This window comes from Saimiri boliviensis, chromosome 21 (assembly GCF_048565385.1).
Source record: "Saimiri boliviensis isolate mSaiBol1 chromosome 21, mSaiBol1.pri, whole genome shotgun sequence".
NCBI lineage: Eukaryota > Metazoa > Chordata > Mammalia > Primates > Cebidae > Saimiri > Saimiri boliviensis.
Genome location: NC_133469.1, coordinates 31,095,298 through 31,113,506, shown reverse-complemented (window position 1 = coordinate 31,113,506; position 18,209 = coordinate 31,095,298). Strand labels below are relative to the sequence as shown.

General features: G+C 44.6%; 1 protein-coding gene across 5 annotated transcripts in view; it reads left to right on the top strand.

The window, feature by feature from the left end:
• The window catches only part of CHEK2 (checkpoint kinase 2), a 54,073-nt gene that overhangs the window by 32,255 nt on the left and 3,609 nt on the right, over positions 1–18,209 (top strand). For all 5 annotated transcript variants that reach the window (XM_074391311.1, XM_039462337.2, XM_039462338.2 and 2 more), the window contains 6 exons: positions 2,382–2,443; positions 6,552–6,651; positions 8,050–8,136; positions 11,980–12,143; positions 12,610–12,725; positions 13,737–13,822. In XM_074391311.1, the coding sequence (XP_074247412.1) occupies positions 2,382–2,443; positions 6,552–6,651; positions 8,050–8,136; positions 11,980–12,143; positions 12,610–12,725; positions 13,737–13,822 (615 nt within the window). The remainder of the gene's footprint in view (positions 1–2,381; positions 2,444–6,551; positions 6,652–8,049; positions 8,137–11,979; positions 12,144–12,609; positions 12,726–13,736; positions 13,823–18,209) is intronic.

Sequence of the window (18,209 nt, the reverse complement as noted above, 5' to 3'; positions counted from 1 at the left end):
GGAGATAGTGGACACGAGAGGAGATAGTTCACAATGGTTCTGTCAGGCACCTCTTCATGCTCTGTTAGCTCCAGACCCCACCCATTTTCAGATAGGTACTGACACTGCCCATTATGAAGCCAACGAGAACCACTCAGTTCCCATTTTTCCTTCTGCCTATTCCTTTTCTATATGTGCCTTTTCTTCTTCTTTATTTATCTATGTGTGTATTTACTTTCTTTGGGACAGAATCTCCTTCTGTTGCCCAGGCCAGAGTGCAGTGGCATGATCTTGGCTCACCGCAGCCTCAGCCTCTGGGGTTCAAGTAATTCTGCCTATCTTGAATGCTATGTGTACTGTCCCTTGCTTTTTTAAAGCCACAAATATATGTATCCCTAAATAATATAGTTTTTACTGCTTGTTTCTGAGCCTTATAAAAATGGTACAGATTGAATGCCCCTTATGCTACAAGCCTGGGACCAGAGGTTTTTGGATTTTGGATCTTTTTGGATTTCAGAATATTTGCATTGTACTTCCTGGTTGAGCATTCCAAATCCAAAAATGTCAAATCCAAAATGCTCCAGTGAGCATTCCCTTTGAGTGTTGTGTCACTTCTCAAAAAGATTTGGAATCTGGCATGGTGACTCATTCCTGTAATCCCAGAACTTTGGGAGGCCAAGGTGTGTGGATCATGAGGTCAGGAGTTCAAAGCCAGTCTGGCCAAGATGGTAAAACCCTGTCTCTAAAAAAAATACAAAAATTAGCTGGGCACAGTGGCAGGCACCTGTAATCTCAGCTACTCGGGAGTCTGAGGCAGGAGAATTGCTTGAACCTGGGGGTTGGGGGAGTGGGGGCAAAGGTTGCAGTGAGTCAAGATCATGCCACCACACTCCAGCCTGGGCAACACAGTGAGACTCTGTCTCAAAAAAAATTTGTATTTTTATATGTGGGATGCTCAACCTGTATCATACTCTTTGTAGTCTTTTGTGACTTGCCTTTTCCATTCAACATTATGCTTCCAGGACCCATCTATGGTTGGAAAACTGGGCGTTCATTCATTGCTATATAACAATTCATTGTGGGAAGGTTCCACTGGAGGATCTTAATAGAGTGATGAGTGATTAATATGATGAAATATACATTATAGGAAGATTAGTCTGGGAAGTTTTATCACTCTTGAGTCTAAAACAAAAAAATCTGATGGTTCTTTTCTCTTTAATACTGATACAACTACAATCCTCCTCTGCTGGGATGTGTGTCCCTGATAAATACACACCAAATCTTTTATTTACCCACCTTGCTTAACTATCTACTGTCCTTTGTATTATAAAAATATAGGTGTCGTAGCTTATGCCTGTAATCCCAACACTATGGGAGGGGAGGTGGGTGGATCACTTGAGGCCAGGAGTTCGAGATGAACCTGGCCAACATGGTTAAACCCTCTCTCTACTAAAAATACCGAAATTAGCTGCATGTGGTGGCGCATGCCTATAGTCCCAGCTACTCAAGAGGCTGAGGCAGGAGAATCGCTTGAACCCAGGAGGCGGAGGTTGCAGTGAGCACTTGAGCCTGAGTGACAAAGTGAGACTCTGTCTCAAAAAAATAAAGTGAGACTGTCTCAAAAAAAAAAAAGAAAAATTAAACCACAATAGGTGTGCTAAGTATAAAATCATGATATTGTGTAGGCATTTAAAAACGTGCAGTACTTTCTCCCTTACCCTCAGTGTTTTTCCATGCACCCGCACCCGGCATTGATCAGAGAACATGAACTGTCAGCCATAGGGGTGTGTGTGTGTGTGTGTGTGTGTGTGTGTCTGTCTGTCTGTCTGTCTCTCTCTCTCTCTCTCTCTCTCTCTCTCTCTCTCGGACCCCCGCTCTAAGTGTGTTTTAGAGTTCTTATAAAATTAGAATTCTTCTCTTCCTTTGAAAAATGATAGGATCTTGTCCCATGAGATCTGGTTGCCTGGAGTTTCTTGCCTAGAGCTTAAATAATCCTTGTTCGGGAGCATGGCTGGGCTCCTGCTTGACCGCTTTTATTCATGCTACTTGTCAGTCTCCCTCGGGGTTCCTTAGGCTGTCCTTGAGTACCTTTGCTCTGGGGCAGTGAGGAAGCAGACTGGGAAGAGACCCAGCCTTCATTGCTAGGTAAAATCCTTGCCTGTGAAATATGAACTAGTCTCTCATCATCATGGCGGGGTGGAAAATTTCTTGCATGCTCTCACTGAGGAGTTGGCTAGACTCTGTCTGCCTTCTCCCCTGAGTGAACTTTCAAGCCTCTGGAGGCAGGGAGCCAAATGCCTGGTCTTGGCCTCCCTGCTCTTCCGGGCAGAAGTTCTAAGCTCTTGTGGTTTTCCTCTTGGGAGTTTCTCACTACTTTCCCTTTTTTCTCCCCCTCTTCTTAGCCTTGCATCATCAAGATTAAAAACTTTTTTGATGCAGAAGATTATTATCTTGTTTTGGAATTGTAAGTAGCAAACTTTTTAAAAATTTCTATTCCCTTTCAAATGCTTACAAAGCCACCAAAGAATCTAATGTAGGCTTGCCTTTCTCATATTGGGGGACCTCAACATATGTATGTAGTAGTGGGGCCCACAAAGTCTGTGTATAGTGGGGGTAATATTAATCCTAAAAACTCTCCAATGTTTCCAAAGGTAGGTGGTATGGGATTCCAGGCCCTGGATCTGTGACCTGGGCTTGAATTCCACCCTGCAGGTGACAAGCTGACCACCCATGGGTGAGTTTATTTCATCTCTCTGAGTCTCATCTTCCTAGTGTTAGCTGGGGATTATAATGTACCCCCACATGTAGAGTCCTTGTAAGAATTAAATGCCGGCTGGGTGCGGTGGCTCACGCCTGTAATCCCAGCACTTTGGGAGGCCAAGGCGGGCAGATCATGTGGTTAGGAGTTCAAAACCACCCTGACCAACAGGGAGAAACCCCGTCTCTACTAAAAATACAAAAATTATCTGGGGGCCGGGCGCGGTGGCTCAAGCCTGTAATCCCAGCACTTTGGGAGGCCGAGGCGGGTGGATCACGAGGTTAAGAGATCGAGACCGTTCTGGTCAACATAGTGAGTGAAACCCCGTCTCTACTAAAAATAAAAAAATCAGCTGGGCATGGTGGCGTGTGGCTGTAATCCCAGCTACTCAGGAGGCTGAGGCAGGAGAATTGCCTGAGCCCAGGAGGCGGAGGTTGTGGTGAGCCGAGATCGGCCTCCCAAAGTGCTGGGATTACAGGCTTGAGCCACCGCGCCCGGCCAATTTGTTAGGTTTTGTAAGTAGTTTAGAGATTATATGAAGTATGCAGGGCTGGGTGCAGTTGCTCACGCCTGTAATCCCAGCACTTTGGGAAGCTGAGGTGGGCAATCACCTGAGGTCAGGAGTTCGAGACCAGCCTGCCAACATGGTAAAACCCCATCTCTACCAAAAATACAAAAACTATCCAGGTGTGGTGACACACATCTGTGATTCCAGCTTCTTGGGAGGCTGAAGCAGAATCACTTGAACCTGGGCTGGGCCACAGAGGGACACTCCATCTCAAAAAATTAAAAAAATAAAGTATACAAGAGACAGCCTGGGTAATAATGTTGAAACCCCATCTCTATCAAAACAAACAAACAAAAAATGAGCTGGGCATGGTGGCACACATCTGTAACCTCAGTTATTCAGGAGGCTGAAGTGGGAGGATCACCTGTGCTTGGGAAGTCGAGGCTGTAATGAGCCAAGATCGTGCCACTGCACTCCACCCTGGGCAACGGGAGTGAGACTCTGTCTCAAAAAAAAAAAAAGTATGTGAGATGATATAAATAGATTATATGCAAATATAAGGGGCTTGAGGATCATGGATTTTGGTATCTTAGGGGGCTCCTGGAATCAATCTCCTATGGATACTGAAGGATGACTGCTCTGAAATATCTACCTGGGTAGGCCTTTCTACCCAGGTGCTTTCAACCTAGGACCAGGTTGCATGGTGGCATCTGAGGATCTTTCTGTGTCTTGGTAGTTTATTTCAACGGTGATAATGTCTTGTGTTATTTGGTATAATCAGAATAACTTCCTGTCTCATTTCTTGAAGATGCCTGTCTTGATATCTGCTCCTGCATAAATATTAAGTGTTTCTGGGAGCAGCTGTTGTGGGAGGCACAGAATGTTTTGCTTCTGGCTGGCAAATGGTATCTATGCATTGTGATCATTATGACTGTATAGAAAACAGGCCGGGTGTGGTGGCTCACACCTGTGATCCCAGCACTTTGGGAGGCTGAGGTGGGCGGCTCCCTTGAGGCTAAGCATTCAAGACATGCCTGGCTAACATGGCAAAACCCCATCTCTACTAAAAATATAAAACTTGGCCAGGTGTGGGGGGACATGCCTTTAGTTCCAGCTCCTTGGGTGGCTGAGACACGAGAATCAGTTGAACCTGGGAGGTAGAGGTTGCAGTAAGCTGCGATGGACAGAGTAAGACTGTCTCAAAAAATATAAGAAAAAAGAAAATAGACTTTATGGTAAACAACAGCCCCCTGATCACAGCACTAGGAGAGCCTGGTTCGAGACAAGCCTGACCAACATGGAGAAATCCCGTCTCTACTAAAAATACAAAATTAGCTGGGCATGATGGTGCATGCCTGTAATCCCAGCTACTTGGGAGGCTGAGGTAGGAAAATCACTTGAACCCAGGAGGTAGAGGTTGCGGTGGGCTGAGATAGTAGCTGATATTTATTAAGCACTGATTGTAATCTAAGTAATGCTGTAAGTGCTTTACATAGGTTGACTCATTCTTCACAACAGTTCTGCAGATTACTTACAGGTTATAGATGGGTTACTATGCTTAGCCCCACTTTAAAAGAAAGAGAAAATGCATCACAGATAGAATAACCTTGCCACACACTTGTGCCAGGAGCTTTTCCTACATCAATTATAGCTTAACTTTTTTTTTTTTTTTTTTTTTTTTGAGACGGACTTTCGCTCTTGTTACCCATGCTGGAGTGCAATGGCGCGATCTCTGCTCACCGCACCCTCTGCCTCCTGGGTTCAGGCAATTCTCCTGCCTCAGCTTCCTGAGTAGCTGGGATTACAGGCACGCGCCACCATGCCCAGCTGATATTTTGTATTTTGAGTAGAGACGGGGTTTCACCATGTTGACCAGGATGGTCTCGATCTCTTGACCTCGTGATCTACCCACCTCAGCCTCCCAAAGTGCTGGGATTACAGGCTTGAACCACCGGGTCTGGCCCAAGCTCAGCTATTAAGCAAGTTAAATAGCTTGCCCAAAGTCCAAAAGCTGGGAAGTGGTAGAGTTGGGGTTCAAATCCTGGTTGTCTGTAAATTTCTTTTTGCTCTTCTACGTCAGTCTCAGAATCATCTGTGGTATGTGATAAAAATGCAAACTCCTGACTGGGCTTGATGACTTACGCCTGTAATCCCAGCACTTTGGGAGGGCAAAGTGGGCAGATCACTTGAGGCCAGGAGTTTGAAACCAGCCTGGCCAACATGGCAAAACCTTGTCTCTACTTAAAAAAAAAAAAAAAAAAAAAAAAAAAATGTTAGCTGGGCATGGTGGTGCATACCTATAATCCCAGCTACTTGGGAGGCTAAGGCATGAGAGTCACTTGAACCTGGGAAGCAGAGGTTGCACTAAGCCAAGATTGAACCACTGTACTCCAGCCTGGGTGACATCCAGGCTCTGTCTGAAAAGAAAAGCAGACTCCTGGGCCCCACCTCCAAACTACTGAATCAGATTTTTTTTTTTGAGACGGAGTTTCGCTCTTGTTACCCAGGCTGGAGTGCAATGGCGCGATCTCGGCTCACCGCAACCTCTGCCTCCTGGGTTCAGGCAATTCTCCTGCCTCAGCCTCCCGAGTAGCTGGGATTACAGGCATGTGCCACCATGCCCAGCTAATTTTTTGTAGTTTTGGTAGAGACGGGGTTTCACCATGTTGACCAGGACGGTCTCGATCTCTTGACCTCGTGATCCACCCGCCTCGGCCTCCCAAAGTGCTGGGATTACAGGCTTGAGCCACCGCGCCCAGCCTTTTTTTTTTGAGGCAGAGTCTCACTCCATCACCAGGCGCCAGGCTGGAGTGCAGTGGCATGAATCTCGGCTCACTGCAACTTCCGACTGTTGGGTTCAAGCAATTCTCCTGCCTCAGCCTCCCGAGTAGCTGGGACTACAGGCGCGCGCCACCATGTCCAGCTAATTTTTTTGCATTTTTAGTAGAGACGCAGTTTCACCATGTTGGCCAGGATGTTCTCGGTCTCTTTACCTCGTGATCTGCCCGGCTCGGCCTCCCAAAGTGCTGGGATTACAGGCGTGAGCCACCGCGCCCGGCCTGGATCAGGTTTTTTAAAGTTCCCCAACTGCCTCCAATGCTCACTCCTTTCATCATTAGTTTCCAACTGGAACATCTGATTGTGAATAAGGCCTATTACCTCATTAGTTTTAAAAATGGAATAAAAGTGAATAAAAATGTCAGCTGTTTGCTTGTCTTAATGAGTTTGTTTTGTTTGTTTTATTATCTTCTGTCCAAGTATGTTTCCCCCCAGGAATGAACCCCTTGCTTTGCCTGTGTGTTTCAGGATGGAAGGGGGTGAGCTGTTCGACAAAGTGGTAGGGAATAAACGCCTAAAAGAAGCTACCTGCAAGCTCTATTTTTACCAGATGCTCTTAGCGGTACAGGTAAGAGAAGCCCTCAATTTTGACAGCTGAATTTCTTTTAGGTGAATTACTTTCAGAATTAGGCAGAAATCTAGGGACCATGCATTAAAACTCAGAAGAGAATCTGTGTGTTTACTGTTCTCTTAGCAAAAACATCCTACTCCTTTCACTGAGATGAAAAAGATTTCACTGGCCAGGCGTGGTGGCTCACGTGTGTAATCTCGGCAGTTTGGAGGTGAGGCGGGTGGATTACGACATCAAGAGACCAACATGGTGAAACGCTGTCTCTATTAAAAATACAGCAATTAGCTGCGCAAGGTGGTGTGTGCTTGTAATCCCAGCTACTCGAGAGACTGAGGCAGGAGGATCACTTGAACCTGGGAGGCAGAGGTTTCAGTGAGCCAAGATCGGGCCACTGTGATCCAGCCTGGATCATATAGTAGGACCTACATCTCTACAAAAAATAAAAATAGCCAGGCATGGTGGCATGCACCTGTGGTCTTAGCCACTCTGGAGGCTGAGGTAGGAGAATGGCTTGAGCCTGGGAGGTTGAGGCTGCACTGAGCTGAAGTTATACCACTACACTCCAGCCTAGGTGACAGTGGAACTGTCTTTTTTTTTTTTTTTTTTTTTTAGACAGAGTCTCACTCTGTAGCCCAGACTGGAGTGCGGTGGTGTGATTTCAGCTCACTACAACCTCCTCCTGGATTCAAGTGATTCTCCTGCCCCCGCCTACCCAGTAGCTGGGATTATAGGTGCTCACCACCACACCAGGCTAATTTTATTTTTGTATTTTTAATAGAGATGGAGTTTCACCATGTTGCCCAGACTGGTCTCAAACTCCTGACCTCAAATGATCCGCCCGCCTTGGGCTCCCAAAATACTGGGATTATAGGCATGAGCCACCATGTCTGCCCACAAGCCTTTTTTTTTTTTGAGACGGAGTTTCGCTCTTGTTACCCAGGCTGGAGTGCAATGGTGCGATCTCGGCTCACCGCAACCTCCGCCTCCTGGGTTCAAGCGATTCTCCTGCCTCAGCCTCCTGAGTAGCTGGGATTACAGGCACGTGCGCCACCATGCCCAGCTAGTTTTTTGTGTTTTTAGTAGAGACGGGGTTTCACCATGTTGACGAGGATGGTCTCGATCTCTTGACCTCGTGATCCACCCGCCTTGGCCTCCCAAAGTGCTGGGATTACAGGCTTCAGCCACCACGCCCGGCCCGTTTCCCTGCTTTTTAAAGATCCTCTCAAACAAATTTGTAAACTTTACCCCAACAGTTTTCTATGATTTTGGAGAATATGGTTGTGTGTATCACGGTTTATGGTTTCAGCCAGCTGTGAGATGTGTATGTTGGTAACTTTGATTCTACTTAAGTATCTACTGCATGAATCTGAGGGTCATGACTGCCTTTCTGTGTAGTACCTTCATGAAAACGGTATTATACATCGTGACTTAAAGCCAGAGAATGTTTTACTGTCATCTCAAGAAGAGGACTGTCTTATAAAGGTAAGAAATTGGCATTTTGTATGTGGCTATTCCTGTAGATTCTTGTTTAGAAACTTTTAATTCCTCAAATAAAAAGGTGGGAGCATAAAAAGGTTGAGAATCTGACCTTTTCATTCTTTATTTTTTCCACAATAAATGTAATTTTTTAAATTAACAAAAACAAATAAAATCATTAGATTTGTGCTGAGTGAGTTACATTCCCACATTCTTCTGGGTGTTGAGAGGCAAACCAATAATCGCTATTGTCAAAGAGGCACTAACTTACCTATAAGTCACAAATTAATGATATAAATGAATTATGTAACTACAGAAGTAATTTTACAGTTAACAAAAATACAATATGGATACAATATTATATTCTCTAGGGGAAAAAAACCAGTAGTGCATCTGGAATGCCTAATAAAACAAAAACATCAGAGTCCTCAAACTGATCCATGATCTTCCACAAGTCAAGGTTTTGAAATCTTTTTTTTTTTTTTGAAAAAGAATAAAGAAGAGGAAGAAAGAGGAAGAGGAAGAGGGAGAGAGAATGGGGGTATTGCTTTATTGCCTGGGCTAGAATGCAGTCTAAATATAGGTATGCCTATAATTGTCCTTCTTTCATGGAGACATGAAAGAAAATGAGGGAAGAGAATAACAAACAAGGAGCCAACCAACATTTCGTTTAAACTTCTAAGTTGATATGATGTGGTACTGATAAGAGTGTATATGTTGTGTATTTAAAGTGGAGAGTTCTATAAATGTTAATTACGTTTACTTGTTCCAGATCTGAGTTCAAGTCCTGGATATCGTTGTTAATTTTCTGTCTCATTGATCTGTCTAATATTAATGTTTAAGTCTCCCACTATTATTGTGTGGGAGTCTAAGTCTCTTTATTAGTCTTGTATGTCTGGGTATTCCTGTATTGGGTGCGTATATATTTAGGATCTTTAGCTCTTCTTGTTGTTGCATTGATCCTTTTATCATTATAGAATGTCCTTCTTTGCTTCTTTTGATCTTTGTTGCTTTAACGACTATTTTATCAGAGGCAAAAATTGTAACTTCTGCTTTTTATTTACTTATTTTAGCTCTCTGGTTGGTTGGTAAATCTTTCTCCATCCCTTGTTTTGAGTCTTTGTGTATCCTTGAATGTGAGATGGGTCTGGATGCAGCATACTGATGGGTTTTAGTTTTTTCTTCGTTATATTGATGCTCTTTACTTATTGGTATTTTTTAGAAAGGCTGATACTGTTTGTTCCTTTCTATGTGTAGTGGTTCTTTCAGAAGCTCTTGTAAAGCAGGCCTGGTGGTGATGAAATCTCTGAGTGCTTGCTTGTTCACAAAAAACTTTATTTTTCCTTCACTTATGAAGCTTAATTTGGCTGGATGTGAAATTCTTGGTTGAAAGTTCTTTTCTTTAAGGATGTTGAATATTGGTCCCCACTCTCTTCTGGCTTGTAGGGTTTCTGCCGAGAGATCTGCTGTAAGTCTGATAGGCTTCCCTTTGTGGGTAACCTGACCTTTCTCTCTGGCTGTCCCTAGTATTTTCTCCTTCATTTCAACCCTGGTGAATCTGACGATTATGTGCCTTGGAGTTGCTCTTCTTGAGGAATATCTTCGTGGTGTTCTCTGTATTACCTGGAGTTGAATATTATCCTGCCTTACTAGGTTGGGAAAATTTTCCCGAATAATATCCTGAAGCGTATTTTCCAGCTTGGATTCATTCTCTTCGTCACATTCAGGTACACCTATCAAGCGTAGATCAGGTCTTTTCACATAGTCCCATATTTCTTGGAGACTTTGCTCGTTCCTTTTTATCCTTTTTTCTCTAATCTTGTCTTCTTGTTTTATTTCATTGAGTTGGTCTTCGACCTCTGATATCCTTTCTTCTGCTTGATCAATTCGGCTGTTAAAACTTGTGCATACTTCACGTAGTTCTTATATTGTGTTTTTCAGCTCCATCAATTCACTTATTTCCTCTCTAAATTGTGTATTATTATTAACATTTCGTCAAACCTTTTTTCAAAGTGCTTTGTTTCTTTGGATTGGGTTAGAACAAGTTCTTTTAATTCAAAGAAGTTTCTTATTATCCACATTTTGAAGCCTGCGTCTGTAATTGGAACACACTTGTTCTCCATCAGGCCTTGTTTCGTTGCTGATGAGGAACTGGGATCCCCTGCTGAGGGAGAGGCGTTCTGATCTTGGGTATTCTCAGCCTTTTTTTAGCTGTTTTCTTCCCTTCGTTGTAGATTTATCCATTTGTGATCTTTATAATTACCGTCTTTGTAATTGGGTTTCTGAGTGGACGTCCAACTTATTGATTCTCAGCGCCAAAATCTGAGCAACCCACTGCGCCGACTAAATCAGCGGCGTTAAGATTGATGGTGCTTTTCTGACTCTGCATCAAAAACCGATGCTCCGAGGCGCCGGCAAAACTGCCTCGCCGGTCACAAGAGTCGCACTAGCGACCCGTGGGGCTCCTCCGCTGGGAATCTCCTGGTGCGTGAGCAGCAAGAATTCATGTGAAGGTGTGGCGTCCTCTCGTTCTTTGCGCTTTCACTGGGAGCTACAATCCCGAGCTGCTAGTGATCAGCCATCTTGGATATCTCTCCTTCACTCTTATCAGTTATTTTAGAGATCAGGTGATACTGCTCTTACCCAGATTTTAATGAGCATTTATTAAGCTCTCTTGTGTATAAGTGACCTTTGTGCTCAGAGAGAGAGGAAGGGTCTATGGACAAGTGGGCCGAGCGCAATGGCTCATACCTGTAATCCCAGCACTTTGGGAGGCTGAGGCAGGCAGATCTCTTGAGGTCAGGAGTTTGAGACCAGCCTGGCCAACATGGCAAAACCTCATTTCTACTAACATACAAAAATTTAGCTGAGGATGGTGGGGTGTGCCTGTAATTCCAGCTACTTGGGAGGCTGAGACGTAAGAATCACTTTAACCTGGGAGGCAGAGGTTACAGTGAGCCAAGATTGCACCACTGCACTCCAGCCTGCACAAAAGAGCAAGATGTCGTCTCAAAATAAGTGAATGAATGAATGAATAATCACATACCCTGCATTTCCCTGTTTCTCAAGCCTGGCATCACTTTAGAATCTCTTGTTAGGATTTATGACACCAAGCTTCACCTCAGAAGCTGAGAGTGGCATTCAGGTATAAGAATGTGTGTCCAGGCCGGGCGCGGTGGCTCAAGCCTGTAATCCCAGCACTTTGGGAGGCCGAGGCGGGTGGATCACGAGGTCGAGAAATCGAGACCATCCCGGTCAACATAGTGAAACCCCGTCTCTACTAAAAATACAAAAAAAAAATTAGCTGGGCATGGTGGCGCGTGCCTGTAATCCCAGCTACTCGGGAGGCTGAGGCAGGAGAATTGCCTGAGCCCAGGAGGCGGAGGTTGCGGTGAGCCGAGATCGCGCCATTGCACTCCAGCCTGGGTAACAAGAGCGAAACTCTGTCTCAAAAAAAAAAATAAAAGAATGTGTGTCCAAGCTCCCCAGGTATTCCATAGTGGAGCCAAGTTTGAGACAGTGGGGTCTGAGAACCACATAGAACTAATTAGAATCCTGAAGTATCTGTGATAATCGTTATAAGCTTTTTGTAAGATTACAGAGGACATAGGTTAGGTTAAATTGGAAAGCCTCAGTGTTGAGATTCCTAGGCTCAGGAATTTTAATTTAAACAAAATTAAATGTCTTAACTTGCAAAGACATGAATCTGTAGATTCCAGATTTATGGCAGGTGTGAGTTTTACAATAGAAACTAATCTAGCCTACGTGTCTTCTTGGACTGGCAAACTATATTATTCTTTTTGTTTTATGACATAGTTCAACATTATTCCCTTTTGTACTGAATTTTAGATTACTGATTTTGGGCACTCCAAGATTTTGGGGGAGACCTCTCTCATGAGAACTTTATGTGGAACCCCCACGTACTTGGCTCCTGAAGTTCTTGTTTCTGTCGGGACTGCTGGGTATAACCGTGCTGTGGACTGCTGGAGTTTAGGAGTTATTCTTTTTATCTGGTAAGAAACATTTTCAGTGCTTCGCAGACTGGTAGGAGGTGATTAGATGAAGTCACAAATGTGTCTTGCTTCATTGCCCTGGCTGGCTTGCGGTGGCTTGATCTTGGCTAACTGTAGCCTCTACCTCCTGGGTCAAGTGATCCTCCTACCTCAGCCTCAAGTAGGTGGGACTACAGGCGCACACTACCATGCCTAGCTAAGTTTTCTATTTTTTTGTAGCGATGGGGTTTTGTCATGTTGCCCAGGCTGATCTTGAACCCCTGGGCTCAGGTGATCCTCCTGCCTCAGCCCCCCAAAGTGCTGGGATTACAAGCATGAGCCATTGTGCCTAGCCTAGCTCACTTTTTGACCATTGATTTAAAGAAAAGTGTGACTTTTTATTATGCTGAAAAACAAACCTATATATCTGAATGCTACTGACAATGCCACTTGATTTCTTTTCCTTTCTCTCTCTACCAATATTAAGCCTTAGTGGGTATCCACCTTTCTCTGAGCATAGGACTCAGGTGTCACTGAAGGATCAAATCACCAGTGGAAAATACAACTTCATTCCTGAAGTCTGGACAGAGGTCTCAGAGGAGGGTATGAATACAAAATGGTTAAGAATTTGTGGTAAGCTAAAATGTGTATGTGCTGTAGTGGGAGTTTCTTTCCAAATTCCTTGGTGTTTTTTCCTGTCAATTCTGTTCTTATTTTATATTGTTAGTTTCACACCATTTGAGAGGCACTGGAAATTATTAAGAGCATGCGCTCAGGTCCTGGGTCTGCTACTACTTAGCTGTGTGGCCTTAGGCAAGTTATTTAACTCCAGTCTCCATTTTCTTTCTCTGTAAAGGGATCCTTAATAACCCCTACCTTAAAAGGTTTTCGTGAGGGCTAACTATAATGTACACAAGTGCCTGGTACCTGTTTTAGTGAGCAAAGTAAGTGCACTTGTAACTTTTTAGTTACAAGGTTTCCTTTGAGTAAGTAAGCATATAAAAACTAGATGTCATTAGTTACCTTCTATTTTATTATTTATCCTGGCAACTTTAGTTCCCTGAAGAGAAAGTAGAAAATTAAATGTCAAATAATATAGATGTTTGTGTTAAATGTCAGAATATTTAAGGAACAATAGGGTTGCAGTATACAAGCCAGCGTGCATTTGTTGCTTGCTGGAGTGTCAAGTTTTATTTCTGACAAGTCTGCAGTTCCAAGGAACCTCCCCCTGGCTGAGTAACTCTCACCCATCAATCTCTGAGTGTCCGGGAGAGTTTGCTGTGCATCCCAAGTATCTTAGAATTGTGTGGAAGTTCAGCTTTAATTTGTTTGACCTTGAGTGTAGCAGCAAGAGAGGGAACGGGCAGCTAAGAGCTCCTCACTGACATCCCAAGCAGCAGGAGACGGGGAGTGTCATTATCATTCCTGGTCTTCTCACAGTACTCTGAATAGAGAGAGTCAGGAAGATTAGGGGGCCCTGTCTGCTGACTCTGTGATGATCTCAGACCCTCTCTGCTCTTTCTGGATGACGGCCTGTTAATTCTGGCATACTGTGATATTGCTGACTTAATATATTTATCCTTTTTGCTGTGATTTGCCCAATTGTTGTTTTAGCTCTGGACCTTGTCAAGAAGTTGTTGGTGGTGGATCCAAAGGCACGTTTTACGACAGAAGAAGCCTTAAGACACCCGTGGCTTCAGGTGGGTGTGGAACAGTGCCTGCTAGCATAAAATACATGGGAACCCTGCTGCCTGAAAGACATGAGGCAGAGGACAGAAACATGTTTGCTTTGCTGGGTCTGTTTAATTTAATTATTTTAGATGTATGGGGGGTATCTTACATGATGGGTTATAACCTGTTTTTTTGTGCGTACGTTTTTTTTGTTTTTTTTTTGAGACAGGGTCTTGTTTTGTCACTCAGGCTGGAATGCAGTGGGGTGATCTCAGCTCACTGCAACCTCCGCTCCCCGGTTCAAGCGATTCTCATGCCTCAGCCTCCCCAGTAGTTGGGATTACAGGTGTGCACCACCACATCCAGCTAATTTTTGTTATTTTTATTTTTATTTTTTTTGAGACGGAGTTTCGCTCTTGTTACCCAGGCTGGAGTGCAATGGTGCGATCTCGGCTCACCGCAACCTCCGCCTCCTGGGTTCAGGCAATTCTCCTGCCTCAGCCTCCTGAGTAGCTGGGATTACAGGCACGTGCCACCATGCCCAGCTAATTTTTTGTATTTTTAGTAGAGACGGGGTTTCACCATGTTGACCAGGATGGTCTCGATCTCTCGACCTCGTGATCCACCCGCCTCGGCCTCCCAAAGTGCTGGTATTACAAACTTGAGCCACCGCGCCTGGCCAATTTTTGTATTTTTTTTAGAGGTGAGGGTTTGCCAGGTTGGCCAGGCTGCAACCTTTTTGATGTTACTCATGGCTGTTGGATGTACAGCTCACTTTATGTTCTGTTCTGCTTCCACTTGGCTCCCCTGAGTTCCCAGTTTGGCCTCTGTTCCTTTGAGGGCTTGTTCTGGCTCCACCCCTAGCCATGTCCACCAGTCCCCGTAGGTGGGATGCATTCCAGCCATCTTCAACCTTAAATCGGGGAAGCTGGGGGAGGTGGAGGGCAGCCTCCCTGGGGAGAATCCAGCTATTTCTCGAGCCCAAGTGACTAGGTATAAAGGGTCCCACTGCTTGTTCAACGAGGTGAGTAAACATGCCCTTAGTGAAGGCTGTCACGTGCACCTTTTGTCTGTATTATCGCTGTGTTCCTGCTAGGGGTTGGGGCTGCCATTATTATATGCTGACCTCATTTGGAACTGCCAGAGTTGGAAGTACTCTGTGGCTTTGCTGGGTTAATCTTTAGTTTTGGAATTAGCTACAGCATTGGGCAGGTTTTTCTGATAGATGTCTGGTCTTCTCTTATAAGCAGTTCCATTCAACACAGCCATGCCTCTTTCTATTAATTTTCTTTTAGTCTGTGTATTGGTCTGTTCCCTCACTGCTATAAAGAACTGCCAGAGACTGGGTAATTTATAAAGAAAAGAGGTTTAATTGACTCACAGTTTCACATGGCTGGGGAAGGCTCAGGAAACTTAACAATCGTGGTGGAAGGGGAAGAAGGCATTTCTTTTTTTTTTTTTTTTTTTTTTTTTTTTTAGACGGAGTTTCGCTCTCGTTACCCAGGCTGGAGTGCAATGGCACGATCTCGGCTCACCGCAACCTCCGCCTCCTGGGTTCAGGCAATTCTCCTGCCTCAGCCTCCTAAGTAGCTGGGATTACAGGCACGTGCCACCATGCCCAGCTAATTTTTTTTTGTATTTTTAGTAGAGACGGGGTTTCACCATGTTGACCAGGATGGTCTCGATCTCTTGACCTCGTGATCCACCCGCCTCAGCCTCCCAAAGTGCTGGGATTACAGGCTTGAGCCACTGCGCCCGGCTAGGAAGGCATTTCTTAATGGCAGCAGGTGAGAGAACATGTGAAGGAAGCAAAGGGGGAAAAGAGCCTGTTATAAAACAGTCAGATCTCGTGAGAACTCACTACCAGGAGAACAGCCTGGGGGAAACCGCCCCCATGAAGCAGTCACTTCCCACCAGGTCCCTCTCTCAACACTTGGGGATTATTACAGTTTGAGATGAGATTTGGGTGGGGACACAAAGCCAAACCGTATCAGTCTGTTTTCTGTGCAGTTGGGGGACCGAACCAGGTAGCTTGAACTAGAGGCTGTTACTTGAGCTATGTGCTTTTTCTCTGGGGATTACTGGTTCAGGCACTCCTTGGGCAATCCAGCCTCAGCCCTGTAATTCTGGGACTCTGGGAAGACTCCCCATTCTCTGTTCCAATCCTCTACACCTGACAGTTTTGCTCAGGCTAGCTCAGGTTGAGAACAAAAAATCCCCCCCCCCCCAAAAAAAAGGATATATGTGTTTTGGATGTCGCCCTGGAAACTGCAGTGTTCCCAGAAGAAATCTGTCAGATGATTTACCATTTAATAGACCACACAGATTTGAAACAGCAGGACCCTGGAGGAAAGGAGTTTGGAAACAAAGGGTGCCTTTGCATGTGGGTATTTAATTCTGATGAAAAAGACAAACACGCCTTTTGGCTCTTTTCATGTGTCCTAATAGGGAAACTCTTGGGTCCAAATGTAGAGGTACAGGAGCTGTGTTCGTCTCTAACAAAAAAAAAAAAAAAAAAAAGAATTGGCCAGTTGAGCCTGGGAACAAGGTTTGCATCTGCCTGAAATGTATGAGCAAGCATAACCTTTTTTTTTTTTTTTTTTTTTTTGTACTTCTTTGTCTCAAAGAAAACTAATTTTTTTTTTCTTTTGAGATGGAGTTTCGCTCTTGTTACCCAGGCTGGAGTGCAACGGTGCGATCTCGGCTCACCGCAACCTCCGCCTCCTGGGTTCAGGCAATTCTCCTGCCTCAGCCTCCTGAGTAGCTGGGATTACAGGCACGCGCCACCACGCCCAGCTAATTTTTTGTATTTTTAGTAGAGACAGGGTTTCACCATGTTGACCAGGACGGTCTCGATCTCTTGACCTCGTGATCCACCCACCTTGGCCTCCCAAAGTGCTGGGATTACAGGCTTGAGCCACCTTGCCCGGCCAATCAAAGAAAACTTACTAACAACCAAGGAGAAGGTGAAGTTCAACTCTGTTGCAGGGTCTCCCTGGAATACTCTTTTCTCCACCTTTTGTTTTTGTAGCAAAAGGAGGAAGGAACGTTGAAGAAAAGGATGAAGACTAACCATCTAAAACATGTTAGTGATAGTTGAGGTTTTATTTTGGGAAAATTCAGTGTTTTTGAAGCAACCAAACGGTTTTGTGGGTTTGGTGCTGGACAGAATATTGGAAATGTAGATTCTGGTCTCTGTTTTGTCATTCACAGAGTGCCCAGTTTTGGGAGTGTCCCTTATATTTACTGTCTGCCTCATGTTTACTGCCTGAAATAGAGGATTTCTTCTGTTTGCTTTCAAGGGATATTATACTTAACTTTTTATTTTATTTATTGTTGGTGACGAGGTCTTCCTCTGTTGCCTAAACTTGAGTGCAGTGGTGCAATTACAGCTCACTTGCAGCCTAGACCTCTTGGCCTTAAGAGATCTCCTGTCTCAGCCTCACAAAGTGCTTGGATAATAGGCATGAGCCACTGTTTAGCTAATTGAATATTTTGGAATAATTGTAGACATCATGAAGGACATCAATGTTTTTATTTATTCATTTATTTCGTTTTTTGAGATGAAGTCTTGCGTTTGTCTCCCAGGCTGGAGTGCAATAGCGAAATCTCGGCTTACTGCAACCTCTGCCTCCAGGTTTAAGTGATTCTCCTGCAGCAGCTTCCCAAGTGGTTGGGATTACAGGCACCTTCCACCATGCCCAGCCAATTTTTGTATTTTTAGAATAGAGATGGGGTTTCACCATGTTGGCCAGACTGGTCTCAAACCCCTGACTGACCTCAGGTGGTCCACCTACCTTGGCCTCCTAAAGTGCTGGAATTACAGGCCTGAGCCACTGCACCTGGCCTGATTACTTGTTTTAAATATAGGCTTGATTAGGCTTGTGGCGACTCTGAAGGGCTGCCAGGTGAAGGGCATTCCATTGTGGTTTTGTATGTTCATTCATTCATTTCTTCAGAGCACAGTTAATGAACTTGTGTGTTAAGCACTGTCAGGCACTGTGCATACAAAAGGAATAAACATTACAGAGGGGTTTGATACATGTGGTAATAGGGGTAGGTGCAGAGTATGCTTCTAAACATAGAAGAGGCAGGGCCACTGCCCATGGGACTTGGGGTACTCATACCTTCACACAGTCTGTAGAGTGTCTTAGGGCTAAATGGCCTGGCAGTAATAGGGGGGATAAGCAGGTCAGCATTTTCAAACGCTGAATCTTTCTGATATGGAGGCCCTGTGCCTATTAGAGTGCATGACACCTAAGGGTGTTTAGGAAATACTTGTTCACTGAATGAGGAAGGTGGGTCAGGTGAATGGGCGGGAAAACAAGGCGGGCATTTCTGGTCGAGGCTGTGGCACGAGCAGGTATAGGGGAAAATAAGAGATGCCTGTGCCACCACTCCTGTCTAATTTTTGTA